The following is a 20,087-nucleotide window of genomic DNA, read 5'->3' on the forward strand; positions in this document are numbered from 1 at the left end:
TGATGTCAGTTTTGGGTTAATATCCCTGAACATTTAGGAATAAGGGGCCAAAAAAGGGCAAAAAAAAGAATTTTTCTAGTTTACAGACAATAACTTGTGTTTAAGTGTATGGATCTCTATGAAATTATATTACAAGGTTTCTTACTACAAAGGAAAGGCTTGAATTGAGTTTTAGGGTTCTTGCTCCATAGGGGTTTCAATCAGTGAGGGGGGGGGGGGGGTGAGGTATAAAATTTTTCTTGTTTCAGATTTCAGAAATTATAAAGATTTTTCCTTCAAATATTTTTTTTGGAGAGGATTTATATTCAACAGCATAGTATATGGCTCAAAAGCAAAAAAAAATTTTTTTACGTTCATTAGAACACATTCATTCTGTGTCAGAAACCTTTGCTGTGTCAACTATTTAATCGCAATCCAAATTCAGAGCTGTAGCTGTTTCAAGCTTGAATGTTGTGTCCATACTTGCCCCAACTGTTCAGGGTTTAACCTCTGAGGTCGTATAAAGCTGCGCCCTGTTGAGCATTTGGTTTCTATTTAATGTGAACACCGACTTTTAAATTTAAATTGTCTTTAAATAAATAAAGGCAACAGTATTAAACCGCTGTTTGAAATTCATAAATCAATTGAGAGAAAAAAACAAATCCGGGTTACAAATTAAAACTAAGGGCAACACATGTATTATAAGAGGAGTTCTACGACAACAGAAACACAACATTAAAATGTAACACAAACAGAAACGAACATACAATGGCCTTTTTCCTGACTTGGTTCAGAACATTTAAAAAAAAAAAATGGTGGGTTGAACCTGGTTTTGCGGCTCGCCAAACCTCGTGCTTTTATGGCAATGTTAACATTAAAATGACAACATTACATAACAGGACTACAGTACAAATAAATGCAAGAACATTCAGGACAAATAAATACACAAATAAACATTACAATAGGACATTTCAACATGCTAATAGTTATCAAATGTACCAGGCTGATAATTTAATACACAATACGTGAATTTCGGCTACATAAGACTCACCATTGACGCTCAGATAACAAAAGTAAAGAAAGCCAAACAGGTACAAAGTTGAAGATCATTGGTGACTCAAAATTCTAAAAAATGATTCCAAATACGGCTAAGGTTATCTATGCAAGGGATAAGAAAATCTTTAGTAAATTTATAAAAACAATGACCATATAATTAATGTCCATGTCAACATCGAAGTGGTGACTTACCACAGAATAAAAACAAACACGTAAAACAAAAAACGAAAGCACATAAATCGGTACAAAATAACCATTGCCACCTACAGAATAACGCTATGCTACAAAATGACGTCACAGGTAAAAGTGACGTCACGATAATTTTGACAATTTTGATATAGTTCTAAATCAGGTTTGTAATTATGGCATTTAATGTATAATACAACAATTACAATTTAATTAATCTAGAATTGTGTTAGAACCAGATAATTTATTGTATTATCTAGCTATCTAGGTATTAATTTTTATAAATAAAACTATAAAACAAATAAATCGTATACGTTAAGTTGCCCCAAACTAAATTCTTATAAATGAACTGGGTGATTAATTATCTTTACTTTTACATACGAATAGAATATAAAAGTAACCCCTTCCCTTCAGTAAATATCGTCAATGTCAATTGGATTTTTGTTTGGATTGATCTATAAAAACCACAATTCTAAACCAGTTAAATAGGGAAATCATTTAGACCATTGTCAGCTGTTTAAGTTAACTTTCTGGTTATAAAAACCTTCTTCCTCAGCCAAAAAACTGGCGCTAGCTTAATTTTTTGCAAAACCAAAATTCAGTGTGTAAAATACCCTAGTCATAAAGTGATTACCTAACACATTTTAAAATCTGGGGTTTTACCTCTGTTTGATAGAAAGATAGGACTTCAGATACACTTGGATGATTTCAAAATATCAAAACTTAAATTTTTTTACCTCTATAAGTTGGAACTTACAGATGGCACAACTGTAAATATTGGTGAAATAAAATTTCTGTTCTAGTATACTAAGTAGTACACACCATAATAATCAGGGGAAGCAATCACACCTGACACTTCAGGGTGTTTAAAGTCATAACAAGTGACCGGTGAAAAATAATGTTATTCCAATTCTTGAACCAATGCATACAAACATCATAAACTTAGTCTTCTGTGCACGATTTTATCATTTTTTTCGCATAGATTTCGTATAATCGTCAATTTTTTTTTCAATCAGTCAGTGTTGTGAAAATATGGCAGGTAATTAAAGTTCGTGTTTTGAAGACGAAGTTTAATGATTGTCACCTGTTTGTCAACAAACAACAAAAAACATGGATATCGAGCACGTGTTTAACATGTACAATCAGATAATAGTTTATTTTAAGGACATATCCATGCGTATTGCGATCACCGGATTTTTACGAGATGGGTCACACTGAGGTCACTTTGCATACGGAAAATATGTCGGGGAATTGCTTCCTTTTAGGAAGCAATTAAAATAAAATAAACTTCTTTTAAATATGAACAAATTAAAGAATTTTCTCCAGAAAAAAGTATATGTACATAAGTTTTATTATGAAAACTATCCATTGAGTTATAAAAAACATATGCATTTTTTTTTTAATTTGAGATTTCTTATGACTTTAAAGATAATATCATTATATTTGAGTTGTTACTCATAAATATAGTACAAACCATTGCCTCCCATTGTATGCTATTATGTTTTTCACTCTGTGCGTTCGTTCATCCGTCCGTTCGTCCGCCCGTCTGTCCCGATTCCGGTTAAAGTGTTTGCTTAAGCTGAAGTCTAATCAACTTGAAACTTGAACACATGTTCCCTATAATATGATCTTTCTTATTTTAATAAAAAAATAGAGTTTTGACCCGATTTCACAGTCCACAGTACTGAACATAGAAAATGATAGTGCGAGTGGGGCATCGGTGTACTAAGGACACAGTCTTGGTTTTTGTATTCTTTTGTTGTATTATTATCAGACTGTCGGTTATGATTTACTCTTTGTTATTGACAGATATTGATAATATATTAAAAAGTTTCTTAAAAATCCAACTGGTTTTGTGTTATCAATATTTCTGCTCCAATATTGAGTGAGGTTTGGACGCAAAGATACTTTTTAAATGGGTGAGATAAGTATAAAAATTGTTATGTATTTATAAATATAAACATAAAGGCAGCAACATTTTTAGGTAATTTTGCACAATATATCACATAAAGGTAGGTACAATTTATAGTTAGTTTTTATCGATATTCACATTAAGCTGATATTCTCTAGTGTATTCGAGAATTTTAATTGTTTTTGGTATAATCCTATTTCTGTAAAGAGTCTACAGTTTGGATTACAAGAATCCTGTAACTACACGCACTTCTCAAGGAGTTGGTTTTAGATATAACAATTTATAAGAACATTTGCGCGTTTTGCTAGCGTTTCAACGGCTCAATTTGAAACGTGATTTTATTTTTGAAACACTGCTTCTTTCATTCCCTAAATTCTAGTACGTGTAAATTGTTTCCAGTGTGTCCACATCCAATAAGTATTTTATCATCCGTTGATATAGTCATTGCATACGGATTAGTTACATTAAAGTCTAGCAATCGCCATGTATTTAGAAAAGCGCCTTTAGAATCAAGAGCCTGCAAGACACTCTGGCATGGATCCAATAAAACGACATTGTACAAAGGCGTGGAAACCATATCTGCAATAATTACGGAATTTGTCTCATTATCTCCGTATGTCCATTTAACCTTTCCTTTATTGTCCAGCGTTACTAGTCTTCCAGAATAATCGGAAATGGAATCTGCAATACATATATCCGTACCGATCGACGTTATTTTATTTGGAAAACAGAACAAATCTTTATCGAAAATAAAACGCGAAATAACTTCTCGTTCTGCTGTTATAACTATAATTTCTACTTTGCACGGTTCGTCCATTGGAAGCCAGTCTCTTCCGGTTTCAACTGTACTTATTATAACATTGTTTTCACGAGTAGTATGTAGTGCTGTCGGTATCTGTGGGGCTGTATCAAAGAACACCTCTGTACAATCACTTATGATAGTACTAGTCAGATGTTTTTTCGTCAAAAGTCTCAAATCTGTTTTATCAACTAGAATGACTATTATCTCGCCAGTTTGTAAAGCGGTTATGTCTTTCACATCGATATTCCACTTGTGTATTTCAATGATTTGATCATGGACAATTTTCAATAAACAAAGATTCTTCAACTCCAAATTTCTTACCAGTAATTCTTCATGTTTATACGATGCCATTTTATCTATACACGACAGTCTGGTATCAAATGACTGAGTACATTGTAATTCAAACACAGGTTTTAATGTCAAGTCACCGAGTTTAAGAATTTTTAATTCTCTTTGAGAAAATTCGAAATAATTTGTGCGTTCTTTCTTCTTCTGTGCATATACTTTTTTAAGCAACAACTCTATGCTGCTTTCAAGATTAATCATTTGCGAAAGATCATGAGAATTGGTTGCACGTTCAATTTCAGATCGTATTTTATTGATATTTCTTTTCATATCATCTAGTTCTGAACGTTCAGGTAGAATGTTTTGCTTTATTTCGTCCATATTTTTGTCTATTTGTTCATAGAATAACTCGGCTTGTTGATCCAGTAATTTTGTAACAGCATTTATTAAGTAGGTCTTCCAATCATGAATTCCTGTCTTAGCTATGTCGGTCCTCTTTGTATGAAATTCCATCAAGTCATCGCATCTAGCATAGTTTCTAGAAATATTTGGAAGAATTGTTGTGTCAATTATTTCCTGATACTGTTTTAGTTTCGATACTTTAGTAGAAATAATTATTTTCATATCTCCCATTTCGTGCTTTTGATGCATTGTTAAAATGCAAGTAGCACAAACAAGTTGCTGACATTCTTGGCAACACATAATGTAATTTTCGTCCTCATGGAATTCACAACGAACTAGATGAATACGAATTGATTTGGAATCTTTTGATATTGCCCTCTTGTCTCTCAGATCAATAATTTGATGAACATACTTTGTTCTGACCTTTTCGTGCAGTTTCCGACACCTCGAACACAGAAGGAATGCACAATCTAAACATTTGAACTTAATATCCGTATTTTCCTCACACATATGGCATAATTGTGGCATTTGTGCTTCCGCATTTGAAATGTTGTCGGCCATATTTATACATGTATATAATCGTAAAAATGACGTACCAAAGTATATCTTAAGTTATTTAAACATTTTATTGTTTACTTAAACCCAATATTTTACCTTTAAATTTTTTGAGGATATGAGATTATTTTATAGTGCATTAACTTTATGAGTCCAAATTATAACATTACAGAATGAACTAAAAAATGCATTGACTGTTGCCTTGTCAGAATGAACTAAAAAATACATTGACTGTAGGCTCGTCAGATTGAACTAAAAATGCATTGACTGTAGGCTTGTCAGATTGAACTAAAAAATGCATTGACTGTAGGCTTGTCAGAATGAACTAAAAATGCATTGACTGTTGCCTTGTCAGAATAAATTAAAAAATGCATTAACTGTAGGCTTGTCAGATTGAATTAAAAAATGCATTGACTGTTGGCTCGTCAGATTGAACTGAAAAATGCATTGACTGTAGGCTCGTCAGATTGAATTAAAAAATGCATTGACTGTTGGCTAGTCAGATTGAACTGAAAAATGCATTGACTGTAGGCTTGTTAAACACATATTTATTATCAACAGCAAGCTCAAGGTTAAGTGCCGCAACCTTTCAGCATTTTAAAATTTAGTTTGTAATATTATCATGTCAAAAAAGTATGATATTTTTAGATATTTTATTTCTTGCATTTCATCACCAACATGATTTAAAGATTGACAATTAATACATGTTTTAAAAATATCACAATGCTCAAGTTAAAAATAATACCTTTATATGCTTTCAAGGTTTACATTCAGTTACTACATGTTGATTTAAATCAGAAAAATAAATAATAATTAAATGTTGAGTTTTTAAAAAATAGTATTGTACTATTGATGATGTGCAATATTTTCTTGTTTAAAGATTTTGCAGTTTAATAGACTGAATTTTACTTGGCCAGATTTTAGAAAGTAAACAGGGAAAAACCTTGAGATTTGTACAGCAGATTTGAATTATAGATCATTTATATCATTTTGAACTAATAGAACATCTAGATTTGTTAACCAACAACATGTTTGAAATATCTTGGTACTAAGTTCTGGAATATGGAAGTTTTTATCACGTTCAATACTTCTTTCAACATGAATGCGAAGTTGTACAATTTCCTGTGTCTGGAATACTTCCGCTGTTGAAAATTTGTCCTTTATACCTCTGAATGATGGAATATTCAAAGCGCACTGACGTTTTGCTACTAAATCACTGATGGTAAATCCTTTGTCAGCCATAACACTATCGCTTTGCTCTAGTAGATCAAGAATATCACATTCACTTGTTGATTCACGGTCTGATACTCTTCCATCCCAACCTTCTGATACAAATGAAATAACGCCTGATGAGGTGATGACAACTAGACATTTTAGAGCATTATGGTGTTTGTAGCTTGAATATGTTAAACTCTGGTTTAAAATAATTAAACCTTTCTCAATTAAAAAATCAATAAAAGCTATGAAGACTCTGGTAGACGGGTTTCGATCTCTTAAAAAATTTGGCATTGTTCTGGTAATAAATGCTATCTCTAGGTGAAAAAAAAATTATAACTTCCATTTCAGAATGAATAAGGTTGAGCCAGGTTGTAAAATAACTAGAATAAGAAGAAACAGAAATGGAAAATCTATCAGCTACATCCCTTATATACAATCCAAGACGAAGTCTCATCGTCACAGCTAAAAGTGATCAATGGGCTAAAGTCTGGAAGTCAACATCCTCACTCTATTTTTACCGGATGTATTTTCGTCTCCCTTCCAGTACTGCATTCCAGAACTCTTTGTACATAGGTATCTGAAACAGAATCAAATAATTTCGAATGTCTTATGCAAATGTTTAATGAAAAATTCTGGCCTTTTCATATGTCTTACTGTAGCAGTTTAAGGTTGATAGTATAATTTATTATTATGTAACATATCTTTTTAATAATACATTCGGGATTTTATAGGAAGATAGAATTATAATAACCCATGATAAAACAATGCTGCCACATTATTTGGATGTAAATTAAATATTTGGGTACCGCAGTCTCTGTATATTTTATGCGTCGGTTTCAACCCTACTAAAATGTTTTAACTTTTCCGAATGTAGATATACTCTTAGCAGATGCACATTTCAATCCTTTAAAAAATAAACACCTATGCCTATGTCTACAGCAACCACACCTCAACGAATTAATATTCATAACCAAAAGTACCAACCAAAAACTTGAAAAGAAAGTGTACCTTTAAAAAATCAGCTACAAAACAAAAAAGCAAGAAATTACCTAAAACTGACTCTGAAATAGTACATGGAATTGATTAAGGAAAAACACAAACAGAACATGATAATCAATACATTTATATTGCCGAGCCGTGTTCACTATTATGTTCAAATAGCATCCGAGAATTACATTTATATAGGGCACCGCCCGGTATTTTTTATTTATTTGAACGGTATCTATTTTATTTAAATTCACCGCCGGGTGTCCCATCTTTGTAACCGTCGGGGTACCGTACGGTACCCGATCTTTGAAACTGTCAAGGTACCACCTGGTAGCCCATCTGTAAAACCGTCAGGGTACCACCCGGTATCTTTAGAACCGCCTGGTACTCATTCTTTGGAACCGTCGAGGAACCGCCTTTAATTATGAATAGAAGGGGACGCGAGAGAACTCAGAGTGTGAAGATGGTAAATTAAAATTGATTAGATGGTATTGTGTTCTTGACGAGAGTTATCAAAGGTACTATGATTATAATTTAGTACGCCAGACGAGCGTTTCTTCTACATAAGAATCACCAGTGACGTTCATATCAAAATAGTTATAAAGCAAAACAAGCTCAAAGTTGAAGAGCATTGAGATTCCAAAATTCCAAAAAAATGTGCCAAATACGGCTAAGGTTATCTACTCCTTGGATAAGAAAATCCTTAGTTTTTCGAAATATTTAAAGTTTTGTAAACAGAAAATTTATAAAAATGAACACACAATTGATATTTATGTCAACACCAAAGTGCTGACTACTGGGCTGGTGATACCCTCGGAGATGAAACATCCACCAGCAGTGGCATCGACCCAGTGGTGTTAAAAGTTATCAACGGTACCAGATAAGTGATAAGGATTATTGTTCAGCTGATTTATTATGTTAAACTGATATCGTATAGTTAACAGATTACATAGTGATTTGAATTGAGACTTTGTGTTGTGATTTGTTTTCTTTGTGTCATTTGAACATGGATTTTTTGTAATTTACACTACCTCAAAATAAGACATCAACAAACAAGAATCCATAAAAAAACCCGGCAACGCTACAAATGGCGGTAGCGGTCAGATAGCCATACACAAAGTTTTATATATTCGTAATGAGGATAATTATTGGAATATCAGTGAGATTTAAACTGTTTAGATACATGTTAGAATTTACAGTACAAGTTTTGTTTTAGAAATTTTGGACTTTCCTTTGAGTTCAGTATTTTTGTGATTTTACTTTTTATTCTTAATGGAGATGGATAGAAATAGAACTGACTGTAATATTGATCCAATGGATTATACGAACGTTGGATAAGAGACTATTTCAGGAGAACAAAACTTGAGAAAGCCCGTATTCACCAGGATCATTTTCACCATCTCAAGATTTCCAAGGGGTACCTGATTCCATTTCAAGGACACCATGAGATACCAGAACCGAACACCGAAAGGTCCCTAGACACCATTTCCGACGGTGCCGACAACAAACCATTAGATGGTTTCGACGGTAGCAGTAATTGTAAGGATGCATCTTTTATTTCGAGCACACCGTCAGATATAAACCAGAGACAACAAAATGCTATTCAGCCAGAACTGATCATAAATGGGACAAATTCGTTCTTAGATGGATTTGGTTTATCTTAAGTGTGATACTTGTGATCAGATGGTTTTCTCAAAATGAGGAAAAACGCATTTTTTTTAAGGTAGAATTAGCCGATAAAAGTTTAGATGCTGTTAATATTAGCAATATTTACCATCAGAAATCTGTACAAAAAAACATACCTGATTACTTCAAAAATAAAGCTACACCTGTTATTTCTTATACTTACACGAAGTCTATTGCATCCAAGATTTTCAACCACAAGAGGGTTTGAGAGGCCTTAACCTAAAAGATGTGAAATCCAAGCCTCCGGATTGCTCATGTGCATCGTCACAATACATGTATAGTCCAGCTGGTAGTGTTATTACTAGTGACCTTGGCATCGTTAACAATAAACAACTAAGATGGTTAGCCAAGGGACCAAAATATAGATTTCCCTGGAAAAAGAACTTCAAATTACTGATGGATGCAGTTGAGGACTATGCAATAAAATGGGTAAAACGCGAACCAGACACCTGGATTTGTTTTTTCTATCGATTTATGAATTTTGAACAGCGGTATACTACTGTTGTCTTTATTTCTGTGACATTTTCTTTTCATGACATTGTTTGTTGGCTGAAGCAAAATGTTATACTTTCTGTTGTTACTCTACTGATAACATTTCTAGTTTGGGTAATTGTGAAGTTATTCATTGAGGAAACCTCGAGACAGTTAAAACACTTTGACAACCAGAATTAAGACAATGAAGGCCAACCGATACCGTACGTAAGAAAATGGCCTTCGACCAGAACATTCCACATATTACATGTATTAGAGACAATGCAAGGACTCTACCGATAAACTTATCACCACCTTTGCAAGTTAAAAGATCCGTAGTTCAGGTAAAGAGGACATTAAGAGGTAGTAACAATGATGTGCTAGCAGACTTTCTACGTTACTTTGAAATCATTGCGAAACTTAATGCGTGGAATGAAGAGATAAAAAGGTTAGTGTTCTTTACTACCTGGGAGGATACCAAGAAACATTTGTGCACGGATTGTCTACAGATATCCAAATTCGATGACAGAGTTTACTAGATAAGATGGAGTTATGTTTGGACATTCAAACATGAAAGAAAGCTACCTTTCGTCCCCGAGGGTATCACCAGCCCAGTAGTCAACACTTCGGTGTTGACATGAATATCAATAATGTGGTCATTTTCATAAATTTCTTGTTTACAAAACTAAGGATTTATTATCCCAGGCATAGATTATCTTTGAACTCGGTTCATGAACATTGCTTTCTTTTTCCACTGTATATACATTATTTCTCCTCTTAACCTTATTTACATTTTCTTCATTCATTCGTATACATTCTTTTTGCATGGCACTTGAAACAGCTTCCTGGAGTATCTTAGGCTTAGTTCGCCTTATAAACATTTGGAATTCCTCTAAATTACTGGAAGCGTCAAGAAACGATCTGATACTATATTTTTGGACAAGTTCTGGATGAGATGGGTATGCACGTCTGTACAAATTTTAAATAGATTGGCCCAAATCTCTATAAGATTCACAAGGTTTCCTTCTTCCTTCTTAGTTTTTAAGTAAGTAGTTATCAAAGGTACCAGAGTTATAATTTAGTACGCCAGACGCGCGTTTCGTCTACATAAGACTGATCAGTGACGTTTATATCAAAATATTTATAAAGCCAAACAAGAACAAAGTTGAAGAGCATTTAGGATCCAAATTTCCAAAGAGTTGTGCCAAATACGGGTAGGGTAATCTATGCCTGGGATAATAAATCCTTAGTTTTGTAAACAGGAAATTTTTGAAAATGACCACATTATTGATATTCATGTCAACACCGAAGTGTTGGCTACTGGGCTGGTGATACCCTCGGGGACGAAAGGTAGCTTTCTTTCATGTTTGAATGTCCAAACATAACTCCATCTTATCTTATAAACTCTGCCATCGGATTTGGATATCTGTAGACAATCCGTGCACAAATGTTTCTGGATATCCTCTCAAGGTAGTAAAGAACATTAACCTTTTTATCTCCTCATTCCACGCATTTAGATTCGCAATGTTTTCAAAGTAACTTAGAAAGTCTGCTAGCACATTATTGTTACTGCCACTTAATGTCCTCTTTACCTGAACTACGGATCTCTTAACTTACAAAGGTGATGATGAGTTTATCGGTAGAGTCCTTGCATTGTCCCTAATACATGTAATATGTGGAATGTTCTGGTCGAAAGTCAATTTCTTACGTACGGTATCGGTTTGCCTTCCTCTGCCTTTGTTCTGGTTGTCAAAGTGTTTCAAACGTCTCGAGGTTTCCTCTATAAATAACTTCACAATTACCGAAACTAGAAATGTTATCAGTAGAGTTATCATAGATACTATAACGTTTTGCTACAGCCAACAAACAATGTCATGAAAAGGAAATGTCACAGAAATAAAGGCAACAGTAGTATACCACTGTTCAAAATTCATAAATCGATAGACAAAACAAATCCGGGTTACAAACTAAAACTGAGGGAAACGTATCAAATATTAGAAAACTACGACACAACAGAGACACAACACCGAAATGTAACACACACAGATAAGAACTATTATGTAACAATGGCCATTTTCCTGACTTGGTACAGGTCATTCTATGAAAAAATGGTGGGTTGAACCTGGTTTTGTGGCATGCATGCCAAACCTCCATCTTTAATGGCAGTGTTAATTATAACATTAAAATGACAACATTTCACGACAGGGTTACAATAAATAAACAGATAAATGGGACAAAAAATAGGACAGAGAAACAAACGAATAATAGCCATCAAAACATGCAAAAGGTAACAGATTCAGAAATATTTTTATACGCCAGACGCGCGCTACGTTCACACAAAACTTTGCTCAGATGTAAAAAGTTTGAAAGCCATAACAACTACAAAGTTGAAGATCGTCTAGGACCAAACGTTCCAAAAAGTTTTTTTTTTTTTTTATAAAATGACTATTTAATAGATATACATGAATAAACTGAAATGGTGACTAGCTGTAGAATAAAAACGAATACATTACAAAATCACAGCCCTGTTAGTCATAGTCAATGCAACACCCAAAGTGACGTCACATTTAAATTTCTATAACGTGTTCCAAAAATAAAGAAAGAATTTTGATGAAATTCAAGATAAGATTTGTATGACTTATCTAACTTAAATTAATAACAGTGAAAATTATAATACTAATTAATATTTAATTGAAGTAAAAATTAGATAATTAATTGTAGTATCTAGATTTGTGGATGTTTCTTCTGATCAAAACTGCAAACCAAATATATAGTGTAAATTTCGTTGATCAAAATTAAATTTACCAACTAAACTGGGTGAGTAGTTATCCACAACACAACACACGAATACAACATAAAAAAATACATTTTACATCTACAAACGTTAAGACATTTGACAAAATCTGATGGCAACAACGAACACAACATCAAAACCCAAACAAATTAATTTGGGATGGAAAGGTACAGTGCTAGTCTTAAAGCAATACGAATTCACACTTAGCAAAACAGTCACATTCGAGAATAAGTAAAGTTCGGTAAAAAAAAAAGACCAGACGACGCAATGACAAACCACAATCTAACACGTGGTAAAAATGTCCATAGTTAGTTTGGACAAAGATACATCGTATACATTGATCAACCAATTCGTGATGGTAACCGTAAAAGGACAAGGTACGATAAGGCTCGTTTTTGGCCCCCATATTTTTTCATTTTTCAAATTCGGTTTTGTAATGCTACTTATCGCGTTAAAATATTCCCTTAGGTTTGAAATTTGTTTGGCTGAACTTCAATACCATTAATTTCAGAAAATGGCTGATAAAGGGGCAGCAAAAACGCCAAAAGTTGGATAATTGACGATTTTTGGTCATTGGTTCTAAAAATTTAATAGGGTGCGCCTACGTGACCCAGGGAAAAATTACGTCGATTTAGACAGCAAAAAAGTACTTATGACATTGGAATAAAAAAATCTCTCGGTCACGTTGGCGCAGGCACTTAAAAACTAACAATTTGTTGTACAAAACACCTGAAAAGTGAATAATAAACACAGTATTTGAATAATAAAAAGAAAGTTTACCCCCTCATCCCACCCAGTTGCTAAAATAGGTGTTTTTGAAGTTCATCTTAACAAACTTCAAGCATTAGGGAATATGTTAACATAAAAATTAGCTTACAAAAACAGAATTTTGAAAAATAAGAAAATAGGGGGGCCAAAAACAAGCCTTATCGTACCTTGTTCTTTAAGGAGAATAATTTTTTTATCCGTCCTCCATATAACTTTGTAGGAGCAGTTTCTGCGTTAGGAGTACACTCCTGTATATGAAGTCCGTATAGTGTGAACATGCACGATAATAACGTATTATTTGAAATGTATAAACCACACGAAGGGGCAGACGGTATGTTACTGCTGAGAAATGGGAAATTGATAATTGGGAAGTTGCAATCGTCCCGTTTATCATAGATTTTCATGTGAAGTCTCCCATCTGTGTCAATATTAAGGAAAAGATCAAGTTATGAAACAGTTCTTATATCTTTAATTTCAAGTTCACTGAGATATATGAAATGCAAGTATTGGCTGAAATATGGGTTATTCAGCGATAGGACATCATCAATATATCGGAAAGTGAAATTAAAGAATTTCGCAAGATGCTTTTTCTGTTTGTCTTATAGAAGGGTTTGACTAAATTCTGCTACATACGAGTACAAAACTGTTTCAACTGAGTATGGGGAATAGTAGTGTAAAGGGTAAAAAAATCGAAAGACTTTATGTTGCTGCAAAATTGCAAAGATTGTGATCGAAGATTAAGCAGTAGATCTTTAGAATTTTTGCGAGTCAACATCTGGTTAACACCATTGGTAGACTATATCTCATCACAAATTTTTTTGAAGCCCATCTTTAACTGTAGAAGAATAGTAGTCAGTATTTTAGAAAGATGTTTAGTCGAACATTTTGACGATCCATCTATGTATAGTCTTTACATGGAATTTTGTGTAGTTTTGTATCCAGTATAATGATGGTAAATTTTCTTTGATGTTGGTACCAAAAGAAAGAAGGACAGATTTGTGATTTTGTAAAATCTCGTCCTTGGTAAATAATGTTAAGGAATATGTAGTATTACCAGTTGTTCTATTCATTTCAAGCTCTGTTGTGAGACATTACAAATAATAGTTTTTACACATGAAGACAACATAATTAGAGGCTTTATCTGCTGGAACAACGACATATTTGTCATGCAAAGAAGATAAAGCCACCACAAAATCCGGATTCTTGAAAGGGTTTGTAACTTTTGTGCTCATAGAACATCTGAACTTTTGAATGCGCTTCTGAATGCATGATCGAATAGCTTTGATCCATTCAGACAAAGTGTCTAGTTCTGGTTCGTCTGGTTGGTGCTTCATCCATTTTCTTGCTCAACTGCATCCATCAGTAACTTGAAGTTCTTTTTGCAGTTGATGGGCTGGGGAATTTTATATTTTGGTCCCTTGGCTAACATTGTCTTAGTTGTTTATTGTTAACGATGCCAAGGTCACCAGTAATAACATGACCAGCTGGACTATAGTTGTATTGTGACGATTCAAATGAGCAATCCGGACGCTTGGGTTTTATATCTTTGAGGTTAAGGTCTCTCAAATCCTCTTGTGGTTGAAAATCTTGGATGCAATAGACTTGGTGTAAGTATACGAAATAACAGGTGTAGCTTTATTTTTGAAGTAATCAGGTATGGTTTTTTTGTACAGATTTCTGATGGTAAATATTGCTAATATTTACAGCATTTAAACCTTTATTGGCAAATTCTACCTAAAAAAATACGTTTTTCCTCATTTTTAGAAAACCATCCGATCACAAGTATCAAACTTAAGATCAACCAAATCTATTCTATCTAAGAACGAATTTGTCCCATTTATGATCAGTTCTGGCTGAATAGCATTTTGTTGTTTCTGGTTTATATCTGACGGTGTGCTCGAAATAAAAGATTCATCCTTTCAATTACTGCTACCGTCGAAACCACCCTAAATGTTTGTCGTCGGCACCGTCGGCAATGGGGTCCTAGGGTCCGTCCGTTGTTCGGTTCTGGTATATCATGGTGTCCTTGGAATGGAATCAGGTACTCCTTGGAAATCTTGAGATGGTGAAAATGATCCTGGTGAATACAAGCTTCCTCAAGTTTTGTTCTCCCGAAACAGTCTCTTCTCCAACGTTCGTAAAATCCATTGGATAAATATTACAGTCAGTTCTATTTCTATCAATCTCCATTAATAATAAAAAGTAAAATCACAAAAATACTGAAATCAGAGGAAAATCCAACATTTCTAAAATACAACTTGTAACGTAAATTCTAACATGTATCTAAACAGTTTAAATCTCACTGATATTCCAATAATTATACTCATTACAAATATATAAAACTTTGTGTATGGCTATCTGGTCGCTACCGCCATTTGTAGCGTTGCCGGTTTTTTTTTATGGATTCTTGTATGTTGATGTCTTATTTTGAGGTAGCGTCAATTACATAAAATCCATGTTCAAATGACACAAAGAAAACAAATCACAACACAAAGTCTCAATTCAAATCACTATGTAATCTGTTAAATATACGATATCAGTTTAACATAATAAATCAGCTGAACAATAATCCTTATCTTTTATCTGGTACCGTTGATAACTTTTAACACCACTGGGTCGATGCCACTGCTGGTGGATGTTTTGTCTACGAGGGTATCATCAGCCCAGTAGTCAGCACTTTGGTGTTGACATAAATATCAAATGCATGGTCATTTTTATAAATTTTCTGTTAACAAAACTTTGAATTTTTCGAAAAACTAAGGATTTTCTTATCCAAGGAATAGATCGATAACCTTAGCCGTATTTGGCACAATCTTTTGGAATTTTGGATCCTCAATGCTCTTCAACTTTGTACTTGTTTTGCTTTATAACTATTTTGTTATGAGCGTTACTGGTGAGTCTTATGTAGATAACACGCGCGTCTGGTGTACTAAATTATAATTCTGATACCTTTGATAACTCTCTTCAAGAACACAGTATTATCTAAACAATTCTAACTAACAATCTCCACACTCTGATCTCTCTCGCATCCCCTTATATACATAATTACAGGCGGTTCCCCGACGGTTCAAAAGATGGGGTACCAGGCGTTCCATACCGGGTAGTACCCTGACGGTTCTAAAGATGGGCTACCGGGCGGTACCCTGACAGTTTCAAAGATCGGGTACCAGACGGTACCCCGACGGTTACAAAGATGGGGCACCGGGCGGGGAATTTAAATAATATAGATACCGTTCAAATAAATAAAAATACCGGGCGAAACCTTATAGAAATGTAATTCAACCTGAATGTATTATTAAAAAAATATGTTACATAATAATAAACTATACTATGAACCTAAAACCGCTACAGTTAAACACATGAATAGGCCAGAATTTTTCATTAAACATTTGCATAAGACATTCAAAATTATTTGATTCTGTTTCAGTTACCTATGTTCAGTGAGGAAGTCGATTTCTAGACTTTAGCCCATTGAACAGTTTTTAGCTGTGATGAATAGACTTCGTCTTGAATTGTATATAAGGGATGTAGCTGATTTTCCATTTCTGTTTCTTCTAATCAGTTATTTTACAACCTGGCTTAACCTTATTCATGCTGAACTCGAAGTTTTAAATGTTTTTCCTCCTAGAGATATCATTACTAGAACCATGCCATATTCTTTAAGAGATCGAAACCCGTCTACCAGAGTCTTCATAGATTGTACTGAAATTTTTATTCAGAAAGTTTCAAGTCTTTTAAACCAGAGTTTAACATATTCAAGCTACAAACACCATAATGCTGTATATTTCTAGTTGGCATCACCCCATCAGGCGTTATTTCATTTGTATTAGAAGGTTGGGGTGGAAGAGTGTCAGACCGTGAATTAACAAGTGAATGTGGTATTCTTGATCTACTAGAGCTTGGTGATAGTGTTATGGCTGATAAAGGATTTACCATCAGTGCTTTTGTAGCAAAACGTCAGTGCGCTTTTAATAATATTCCACCATTCAGAGGTATAAAGAACCAATTTTCAACAGCGGAAGTATTTCAGACACAGGAAATAGCACAACTTTGCTTTCATGCTGAAAGAAGTATTGAACGTGTTAAAAACTTCCATATTGTAGAGGGAGCCCTACCATTGTCAATTGCACCACTTAGTACGAAGACATGTTGGTGGTTGACAAATCTAGATGTTCTATTAGTTCAAGATGATATAAATGATCTTTCATTCAAATCTGCTGTACAAATCTCAAGGTTTTTCCCCTGTTTACCTTTTAAAATCTTGCCAGGTAAAATTCAGTCTATTATACTGCAAAATCTTTAAAACAAGAAAAAATTGTCATCAATAGCACAATAATACTTTTTAAATAATTAACATTAAATTATTATTTATTTTTCTGATTTAAATCAACATGTATTAAACTGAATGTGAACTTTGAAAGCATAAATAGGTATTATTTTTAACCTGAGCATTGTGATGTTTAATACATGTATTAATTGTAAATCTTTAAATCTTTAAATCATGTTTGTGATGAAAATATTTAAAAATATCATACTTAAATTTTGACATGATAATATTACAAACTAAATTTTGAAATGCTGAAAGGTTAGAAGTGAATAATTTTGAGTGGCCTTTTGACACTTAACCTTGAGCTTGCTGTTGATAATAAATATGTGTTTAACTGTTGAGAAAAAGTATTTAATCAGAGTTTGAACATTACATTTCATCTCATTCACAAATTTTTGAATAAATACATTGCATATAAAAATCAAGCAGTTTTGGCAACATATCATTATGATCATTACAAAAAGATTTATCAAAACAGGTTCCCTCAATAAAAATGTTATTTTTGATAGCATTTGTCCATACAACAAAATCACACCATGGTAGACCCATTACTACTATCTCTCCTAGCACTTTGGCATAACACTTCTGATTTCTCTTCAATTGTGGTCCTGTTGGTCCCCATTCTAAATAAAAATCAGCAGCATTCAGGTTTAAAATGTAAAACATGAAAAGGGACATTTAATCTCTAGTAACCCAGTTTCTGTACCGTCTAAAAACTTCCTATCATTATTTCACATATGTAGGTAAGGGTGAGCACAGTGGGTAACACTGTAAATCTCCCTTTAATGCTTTCTGGAAAGTTATATATTACTGTCTTGCCCGGTCCTCCATATCATCACCCCAAAGCTTGACCTTTAGTAATTGATGATACCTGTAGGAATAAGATACAAATAAGGAAAAGTAAATTGTGGCTATATTTAATGTTACCTATCAGTAGCATCATACTATGGTAATGAAAGGATTTATTTATAGAATTTATCAGTGTTACAAACATTTCATTAGCTTAAGGTTGCAGTCTTGTAATAGACTGCTCCATAGGCTTACATGCAAAACAGCTGATCTTTTAAAATAATAAAAAAAAAAATGCTACATAGAAAAAAAAATTCATGTTCATTTCATATACATGTATGTACTAATGTGAAATTGTGATTTAATCGAAAAAAAAAGGGGGTCATGCCACAAAGAATAAAACGTTACGTAACCCTGAAGTCAAAACATTTTTTTTCTACTTTCTGTTTGCTGTTTTTAATAGGTCGCGCCACTTCCAGTAAACATGATATCCTTCCACTTTCCTTGGATTGATATCCCAAAAAAACTTGCAAGATTTGTTTGGAATCTATATATATGTTTCAAGTCAGCATAAACCTATAATCGAACAGATAAAATTGAGTCCAGAAAAAAATTCAGAACAAATGGACTATTTTATATCCTTTCATGTTTTGATATGCACCAGAAACTGGAGTTGTAATACAAGATTGGTACCTTTAGGTATGTATTAAGCCCGAAATGACATACTTATGTGGTGTTTGCCAACTCCTTTTGAGTGTAAATACATGCAGTTAACTATAAATTACAGTAAATTATCTATTTCATTGATTCAACTACAAAATATAGTGCATGAATGTTTAACTTGAAGGCTCATTAAAAAAAACTATAAAACAATGCTAAATAAGAGAATGATAAAGCACAAACATAGTTCATGCATCAGTGACTTTCTGTGTTTACATAAAAGCATTAACCTCACTTTCATTGTTAGAAAATGCAGCATCAAACAGTTTATTTTATTTTCTCGTTTTTTTTTTTTTAATTTAAGTTTTGTCTTATATGAAGTACAGATAAGCATTTTATTTCCATTATTTAATATGAATAAAATGAAAGTAGAAGTGTACCTATCCAAGCTACCTCTATCTAAAATCTGTTTCACCAGATACTCTTGTGAGGAATTCCATCTTAGAACATCACCAAACATACTGCTTGTGTTACGTCCTATGTGAAGGTCTTTCCACATTTGGTTTTGTTTGTGGTCAGAAGTTTCCTTTTCCATAAATGTTACTAATTCCATGCTTATCTCAATTGGTGGAACTGAAAATAAAAATTTGAAATAAAGTAACATAATATTCCAACAGAATTATGATTGTGTAAAAAAACTTTATACGCTGGAAATTTATAAATGGTGCTTATCACGATCAAAGAGGGATAATCCATAGATAAAAATAATACCTTAAGAATATTTTTTGTTCAATGCTAAAAATTAGACTTATTTATAACTTGATTTTGTTGTTATTTAAAACGCTTACTATTGTCTGAAGTAAACACCATTTTTTTTCATAGCGAGCAGAAGTGGAGACTCTGTTGTAGCGACCTCCTCAACAACCATTGCTTCTATGACCATATCCGGGATGTTCCAAAGGCTACACATACATTTAAAATAAATTGGTAGATTATCTTCTTTTGTCATAGTTAAAAGTGCAATATTTTCATCTATTTAGATATAGGAAGATGTGGTGTAGGTGCCAATAAGACAACTCTCCATATTGCTTGTTTTATTCCAATATTGTGCCCTGTATTTTGTTATGACATTGTAGGTACATAACATGTGAAGGCCACAGCAAATGGGTTATTTTTTCTGTTTAAATAAGAAATTGTGTTATCATAATTA

At 33.3% G+C, this 20,087-nt stretch overlaps 3 protein-coding genes across 3 annotated transcripts; all 3 read right to left on the reverse strand.

Annotated features, from left to right (window-relative positions):
- Nucleotides 1–3,494: 3,494 nt before the first annotated feature.
- LOC139483922 (uncharacterized) lies at nt 3,495–5,183 on the reverse strand. Its single transcript, XM_071267647.1, has one exon. The coding sequence runs from the start codon at nt 5,181–5,183 to the stop codon at nt 3,495–3,497; it is 1,689 nt and encodes a 562-aa protein (XP_071123748.1).
- A 963-nt stretch (nt 5,184–6,146) lies between these two features.
- On the reverse strand, nt 6,147–6,686 carry LOC139483924 (uncharacterized). The gene has a single exon (XM_071267648.1). It carries the CDS (start codon nt 6,684–6,686, stop codon nt 6,147–6,149), a length of 540 nt encoding a protein of 179 aa, XP_071123749.1.
- Nucleotides 6,687–17,809: 11,123 nt separating this feature from the next.
- On the reverse strand, nt 17,810–19,886 carry LOC139483925 (uncharacterized). Its single transcript, XM_071267649.1, has 4 exons — nt 19,850–19,886; nt 19,318–19,510; nt 18,240–18,299; nt 17,810–18,089 (listed from the first exon to the last, which is right to left on the reverse strand). The coding sequence occupies exons 1-4, from the start codon at nt 19,884–19,886 to the stop codon at nt 17,810–17,812; spliced, it is 570 nt and encodes a 189-aa protein (XP_071123750.1).
- Between the last annotated feature and the right edge of the window lie 201 nt (nt 19,887–20,087).

Source organism: Mytilus edulis, chromosome 8 (genome assembly GCF_963676685.1).
Source record: "Mytilus edulis chromosome 8, xbMytEdul2.2, whole genome shotgun sequence".
NCBI classification, from domain to species: domain Eukaryota; kingdom Metazoa; phylum Mollusca; class Bivalvia; order Mytilida; family Mytilidae; genus Mytilus; species Mytilus edulis.

Coding starts and splice junctions, on each gene's coding strand:
- LOC139483922 (XM_071267647.1), bottom strand. CDS start 5,183: ATGGCCGACAACATTTCAAATGCGGAAGCACAAATGCCACAATTATGC.
- LOC139483924 (XM_071267648.1), bottom strand. CDS start 6,686: ATGCCAAATTTTTTAAGAGATCGAAACCCGTCTACCAGAGTCTTCATA.
- LOC139483925 (XM_071267649.1), bottom strand. CDS start 19,886: ATGACAAAAGAAGATAATCTACCAATTTATTTTAAAT. Junction 19,511..19,849: donor TCTACCAATTTATTTTAAAT/GTATGTGTAGCC, acceptor TTTTATTTTCAG/TTCCACCAATTGAGATAAGC. Junction 18,300..19,317: donor GATAGAGGTAGCTTGGATAG/GTACACTTCTAC, acceptor TTATTCCTACAG/GTATCATCAATTACTAAAGG.